Here is a 7872-nt window from a genome sequence, read left to right on the forward strand (position 1 = left end):
TCTAATCCGCAAAGACTAACTAATAAACTGAATCCTAATTAAATCATTAATATTTGAGAAATAATAAAAGATGAGCTAAAACAACTTATAATTATCTTATTTAATTTTTATAAATTGTCGCTATAATCTCCAAAGACTAACTAATAAACTAAACCCTAATTAAATCATTAATATTTGGAAAACAATAAAAAATTAATTAAAATAGTATAAAATTATCTTATTTAATTTTTATTAATTATTATTACAATTAATACAAATTAAATAAAATAAGTTTGGACTGATATTTTTATTTTTTTAACATTTCCGATAATCAACATCATATCCCATTAAATTATCTCAGTAATTAATTAAACACTATTAGTATTGAATAATCCTTGTGGATGTACTTAATTATTTTTTCTTTGGCTAGCATGCACACATCCTTTTACGACTTACACCAGTACATACTATGTACCTATCTTAGTGTAATTTAATCTATTTAATCACTTGTCGATTAAATAATTAAAGAACTAATAGGGCTTGTTAAATATGGTTAATTCATGATTAGATTCTCCTTTTGGTTTGTGTAAGGTATTTAATGCCCTGCCGACTTGTACGGATGAGTGCGGTGATTGCAAATTTTGAGTGGGTCACTTTGTAGTTTCTGTACTTTTTATTTCGATCACAATCAATTTTTTATTTCTTAATCAACTTTTAAAATACCTTTTTACAGTTTTTAATAAAAAGACTATATTAACAAAGATAATTACATTAATAAAATAAATCAAAACCTTAAGTGTCCACTTGTCTTAAATCAATTTTGTTTTATATTTGTCCAACTTATTTACATGTTAATCGTAGTATATACTAATTTTTTTATAAAATTTATCTAACACACGATTTAGCAACAAAACTTATGAAACTCACCTACTAAATCGTAGTAAAACCTAACTAAAGGCCACGATTTAGTATGAATTTATTAGTCCAAAAATCCAAAAACCGAATTAGCTTGGAGGCGAACAACATAATACATTAATACCCTTTCACTTTCCATAATTATATATACAAAGGAAAGGCTAATACGAAACAAATCCCACGATTTAGCTGGAAAGATATATAATAAAAGGTTTATTCTGTTGATCTCTTTTAATTTTATTAAATTTTTAATTATATATATATATATATATACCCCAATTTTCATTTTGGTCCTCGAAAGATAAAGTTAATCGAAATCGTCATCGAAAGATACACGATTAGTCACGTTAGTCCTTCCGTCAGTTGGATGATGACGTGTCACGTTAAGTGCCACGTGGCATATGATGACGTGGGGGCTAATGCCACGTGTTACAAGATAATTGGTTGACGTGTCAGCTCAGTGACACTTGGCATGCCACGTGTCAGGTCAGTGACACGTGGCATGCCACGTGGCACTTGACATGTAAAATAGTTATTTATAATCAAAATAGTCCTTGAAAGTTTAGACGTTAGTCATTTTCATCCCTAAAATTTTAAAAATTAATTAAATTAGTCCTTATATAATTTTTTTATTTTTTCTTGATAATATTAAATTTAAAATATTTTTTGATACTACTAATTTTAATAGAAATGTAATTGACAATAAAAAAATTAGTAATTGTATCTTTTTTCTTAAAAATTTTTTCAATAAAATTATCTCTTTCCTTTAATTCTTGTCAAAATCTCTCTTATTCTTTTCTATTCTAAAACATTTTTCTTACATTATTACATTTTGCTGGAATATATATATATACTCAAAATTGAAATGTATGTATTTGTTAACCTAAACAAAGTTATATGCTCAAAATCAAAATTTATGTATGTTAACCTAAACAAAGTTAATAAAAATTTATACATCTTTTTTTTTTTATTATGGTATTACTTTCATTTAGGTTAACATACATAAATTTTGATTTTAAGCATATAACTTTGTTTAGGTTAACAAATACCTACATTTCAATTTTGAGTGTATATATATATATTCCAGCAAAATGTAATAATGTAAGAAAAAGATTTTAGAATAGAAAAGAATAAGAGAGATTTTGACAAGAATTAAAGGAGAGAGATAATTTTATTGAAAAAATTTTTAAGAATTTTTTCTTTTCAATTGAGTCTCTACATTATTTTTAATTTTTTAATTATGTTATTTTCATGTTAAAAATATTAAAATTAACAGAATATTTTTTTAAAATAAATGCGACCAAAGATCTAATTAGGTTTTTAATTATGAATATTTTTAATTTATGAAAAAATATTCAGTTAATTCTAATATTTTTTATACTAAAAGAAACCTAATTATAAAATTAAAAATAATGTAGAGACTCAATTAAAATATATATATATAAGAATCTAATTACAAATTTAGTAAAACTATAAAGAACAAAATAATTAAACCATAATAAAATCATATGAAGGCATGATTTAGTATTCATCTCCAAAGAATTGAAGAAGACAACCACAACCACGAGAGAAAGAGAGCAAGGGTGTCCATGAGAAAATAGAGAAGAAAACAACGTGATGGATTATGCAGATCAATTGGTTAGATGATATTCCGCACGTGATGGAATTCATAAATGAAGAGGTTTGTCAAATATTTTCTTTTTTCCATTTTTTTACATTTCATTAGGTTCATAGAACAAATTAGATTATACTATATCTGTTGATAATGATGTTCTAATTTAGGACCGGGAGTTTATGTTAGATTATTAACAGAGTATATATGATTGATTGTGATTATAACTTAGGTTGAGAGATATAAAGTTGTTATCAATATAAATTGTGTCAATGAAACATGTGAAATTACTTTAAACATGCTAATGTGAATTAGGTATTATATGTTTGTAACTGATTTATTTCTTTTAGTTTTGTTGCAAGGTTGTATAATTTTATAAAATATTTTATTAAACTTATTGAATATTTTGTAGGTGTACATGTTCTAAATATAAAAATTTTATTTTTTTTTGTCAATAACTTATTGTATTTTTTATTTGAGAAGGAAACAAAAGGGTAATGTTAGGTAGACAAAAAAAAAATAGTCAAAACTTGCCTTATTTAGCATTAATTAATTATTGCAATAATTAATGAATGATAAATAAGATAAATTATGACTATTTTTTGCTGATTTTTTTTTATTACCAAACATTTCCGAAAACAAAAATATGTCTTTACATGATTACATCATTCTTTACCTTCAAATGACTGGATTAACCATGTTGCTAGGCTTAATATAACTACATCCTAGTAGTGCATTATTTGGATCCCAATGTCTTGACAATTCAATCTCTCTAAACTTGAACAATTGCCCAATGTCTTGATTTAATTGCTCATGGGAAGAGATGGAGTTTGGTCACTGATTATACCACACACTTTCATAAATCAAAGTATTGGTAGGATTACATGTCACTATATCCATCCAACCCCCAACCTAATCCGATACGAGAAAGTATTTCTAGCATGATTTCCTCATTCCTCTCTCAAGGTTCCGAGGAAATCTAATTATGAACAATTTTTTCGTCGAGATAATTGTTCAATTGAATGAAGATTGAAAGATTTCTAGCAAAATCAAGAGAAAAGACAGAAGAATGAAAACTAGTATTGATCCATTAAATAACAATAGAGCTCTTTGACCCAATGAAAAGATTTAATTGTTCATTGCTCTATTCTAACAGAAAAGAAAGAAATTGCAGAAAAATAAAGATGAAGATTAAGAATTAAAAAACTAAAATTGAAACTTCAAAGTTCATAAATGAAAATTACAAACTGAAACTAAACTACTACTAAGGAAGAAAAGAAAAGAAAAGGAAAAAAAGTGTATGAGGGGAGGGGTCCGAAGACCCACTCCCAGTGGTGTGTGCCAGGGGATGTGTTTGTGCTGATTCTGGACTCCCCCTCCAATCCAGAATGAATTCAAATGCAGAAGTTGAGGCCTTTATATAGGCTTACAAACTGAAATGAAAGAGCAGATTACAATTGAATTAAAATTCCTAATCTAGATGCTTCTTGTGCCTTGGATTGAGTGATATTGATGGGCTCAGCTTGCTTGAAAAGTGAATGCACGATCAGGGCCTTTAGTGATGTTGCCAATGTTAAAAATTGCTCCCAGACCTTTTTCAGCGTTTAAATCAACGTTGGCATGCAAACGTTCACTCCAACGCTTTCCTGGTCACGCGTACGCGTGGGCAACGCGTACGTGTGACCCTTGGTTGTTAACATTGAGATGAGCGTTGGAGAAAACGTTGTTGGGCCAACGTTCTTCTCACGCGTGCGCGTGGGCGACGCGCACGCGTGGCTTTTTAATTCTTCGCATCTCAAGCATACGCGTGGGTGACGCGTACGCGTGGCTTGTCAATTCTTCGCTTCTCACGCGTACGGGTGGCTGTTGATTTTTCCAGGCTTCTTGTCGAGCACGTTGGGGGTACGTTGCCACGCACAAGGCAGTGTGCGTGTGCATACTGGCAAGAGAAAGTCTAGGGGGCCAGCACTTTTGTTAAAATTTGACCAGCACTTAACCATCAAAGAAAAAATGATTAATCCTACAGCATTAGATCTCATCTCACACCATTGAAAATATTGATGATGGCTAATTGATGGCTAAACATCACAAATTCTGCTGGCCCCCTAGCACTCTTCCACTGGCAAAATTTCCTTTTGTGCGTACGCACACTCACTTGTGCGTATGCACACTAGCAAAAATGTCCAATGCTAGCGTTTGTTGTGAGCGTTGGAGGCAGCGTTGGTGGGCTAACGTTCTTCCCACGCGTGCGGGTAGGCGACGCGCACGCGTGGCTTGTCAATTCTTCACATTTGACGCGTACGCGTAGTTGACGCGTACGCGTGGCTTGTCAATTTGTCCCTTCTGATGCGTACGCGTGGGTGACGCGTACGCGTGGCTACCAATTTTTCCATGCATCTTGTCGAGCATGTTGGAGGTAACGTTGCCAAACCAACGTTTCCTCCAACGTTGTTTCTTCATTTTTTCCATACCAGCGTTGGTTCATTGCCAACGTTCACCAACGTTGACACCAACGTTAGTTCTCCCTCCTTGCTTTTCTCTGCTTCTCTACTTCTACTTTGCCTATCATCAAACAAATAAGTGTATCAAAGTAATATACAAGACAATCTTTACTATACTGAGTGTGCTAATAATGCTCAAAATCATAACTTCATTTAGTGTGATCTATTTCATCATATTTACCCTGTATATTAACTAAAATTCACCTATGCTTGAGAGTTTGTTTCATGCAGAAATTTTTCATGCTTTTGCTCATTTATCAACAAAATTTGTATAAAAACTAAACTAAAATCTACTGAAATAACAACTAAAAACAGGCAATGATGCACCCGCATCACCCTCACGGCGAATTTGGGAAAGTATTTAGACGTGCCTTTAATACATGAGAAGTGAAATCAACAACATTTCCAGTTCATCCTTGACTGTATGCAAGCCAAGCTTTCTAGCTGGAATAAAAAATCTCTATCCCTTGCGGGGAGATGCACCCTTATCCAATCGGTGCTATCAACCATACTTAGCTATTGCATGCAAACTATGAAGATTCCTATGACAGTTTGTGCAAAAATGAACAAAATCTGTAGGAATTTCCTTTGGAGAAGTAGCGATGTAGAAAGAAAGGTTCTCCTCCTAAATTGGGAGAAAATCTGCAAATCGAAAGAGGAGGGTGGTATAAGAATACGAAGGCTGCAGGAGACAAATCAATTATTCCTTATGAAGTTAGCATGGGGGTTAATCCATAAAAGAGATGTCCTGTGGGGTTCAGGTGATGAGAGTAAAATATGGGAGAGGAGACAACACCATTTTAAAAATTTACAAGAAGGCCAGCAACTCAAATGTCTAGATTGGAATAACTAATGTCTGAGAGAAATTCCAAAAAAACCTTATTTGGAGGATAGGCGATAGGAAGAGCATCTCCTTTTGGGACGATCACTGGATCTCAGGAGTTCGGAAGCTTAGGGATCTAGCCACGTGTAACTTTGACGAGGCAAAGTTTGGAGAAAAGGTGAGTGACTATGTTAATATCCAAGGAATTTGGAATTGGGCTAAGCTTAGCCAGATCCTGTCTCAGAACATCTTAGAACATATAAGAATTTTAAAATTCTTCAACCCAAACATTTGTGCAGATACAGTAAAATGGCTATCAGCAGCAAATGACAATTTTTCTATTAAATCAACTTATGAAGTGTACTTTACAAAAAAAGAAAATAACAACTTATTGCTTTGAAAAATTAAATTACTTTAATGTTTAAAAGTCTTCAGTTGACTCCTTACACATAAAGTTCTGTTAACCAATAATAAGAGAAAATTTAAAAATTTCACAGAAAATGACGACTATCCAAAATACTGCAAAAAGGAAGAGACTTTGTTTCGTATACGTGCTTTTTTTTTTTCTTGTTTACCACTTAAAATTTTATATAATCATATTAGCTTATATTTAGGGATGGAGGCTAGTGTTGGAGAAGAGACAATAACCCCTCAAACTAAAAATTTTAAGGTATAAAGATTATTAATTTTTATATTAATTTTTTATTTTAATTTTTTAAATTATATTTTTATATTAATTATATAAATAAATAAAAGTTAATATTTAATTAAATATTTTAGATTATATATTAATTAAGAAATATAATATATGATTATGTAATTCATTAAAAAAAAGACATAATATATAATAAGAAGTAGCCTGGCCTAGTAGTAGTCAAGCTATTCTCCATCCCTTAAATTTTTTATTCGAATCCTACCATCACAGTCAACAACTGAAAAAAAAAATGGTTGTGTTGCCACAGTGGCAAAAAAAATATCTAAGTAATATATTGAGAAAATACTACTCTCTTTTCTTCCGATATATTAAAATGACACTTCTCTCTCCTCTATTTATAAAATGTATATTTCTTAATCTATTTTAAATTTTTTTGTGTTAACTAATGTTAATTTTATCTATTTTTAAGAAAAAATAAATTTTTTTTACAAAAAATACCATTAAACAAAAATTTTATTTTTTGTTATTAAATTTTGCTTAGCAAAATACTCTTTAATAAATTTTTTTTTTATTAATTAAATTGTATTTTTATAAAATATTATTATTCAAGCCTAGGTTATGATTCTGATAAAGAACATTCTCAAGTTACAATCTCTTTCCTTTTCTCTCTTTCTCTTCCTATTTCTGTTTCTATTTCTTTTCTTTTTTTTTTTTCTCTCTCCTCCCACCTCTCCATATAAATCATTATCACAATGAAAGTGTAGTATGCCAAACCATATTCTTCTTACTATCTAGCTAGTACATCTTGGCTTCACTCACTCACTCACTCATTCATTTGCTTGTGAAGCTTCTCTATATCTATCATCATTTCTATAGCTTTGAGAGTTAATAGTTTTCTCCTTTCACTTTTATCATCATCTATCACACATATAAATTAAATATATTGTTATTCAACTACTACTACTACTATATTAGAACCTTATCTTATTATTCTCCTCCTTACTATTCACAACTATAGTTCTTTCTTCTTATTTAATATATGGAAGAATTAAAGTTGAGAATAAGAAAGTATGAGGTTGAATCTGATGGAGCTAAAGTTGAAGAACTTGAGAGAAGATGTGAGGTAGGGCCTTCAGAAAGGGTCTTCCTCTTTACAGACACTATGGGTGACCCTATTTGTAGGATCAGGAACAGTCCCATGTACATCATGCTGGTATTGATCATATTCCATTTTATATAATAAATTAAACTATATATATACTATATAATTACTAATTAACACTACCATGTATATAATATACACCACTATAATAATTAATAATTACTTCATATGTTTTAAATTCAATTATACCCCTTTTCTTTTCTTTCTTTTCATGTATCATTCCAA

General features: G+C 30.5%; 1 protein-coding gene across 1 annotated transcript in view; it reads left to right on the forward strand.

The window, feature by feature from the left end:
- LOC107616179 (probable N-acetyltransferase HLS1-like) overlaps window positions 7205-7872 on the forward strand; it is a 2309-nt gene continuing 1641 nt past the window's right edge. Inside the window, exon 1 of the mRNA XM_016318176.2 lies at window positions 7205-7698. Within this exon, the coding sequence (XP_016173662.1) occupies window positions 7525-7698 (174 nt within the window). The 5' untranslated portion in view covers window positions 7205-7524. The remainder of the gene's footprint in view (window positions 7699-7872) is intronic.

The sequence above is a fragment of the Arachis ipaensis genome, chromosome B01 (assembly GCF_000816755.2).
Source record: "Arachis ipaensis cultivar K30076 chromosome B01, Araip1.1, whole genome shotgun sequence".
Classification (NCBI taxonomy): Eukaryota; Viridiplantae; Streptophyta; class Magnoliopsida; order Fabales; family Fabaceae; genus Arachis; species Arachis ipaensis.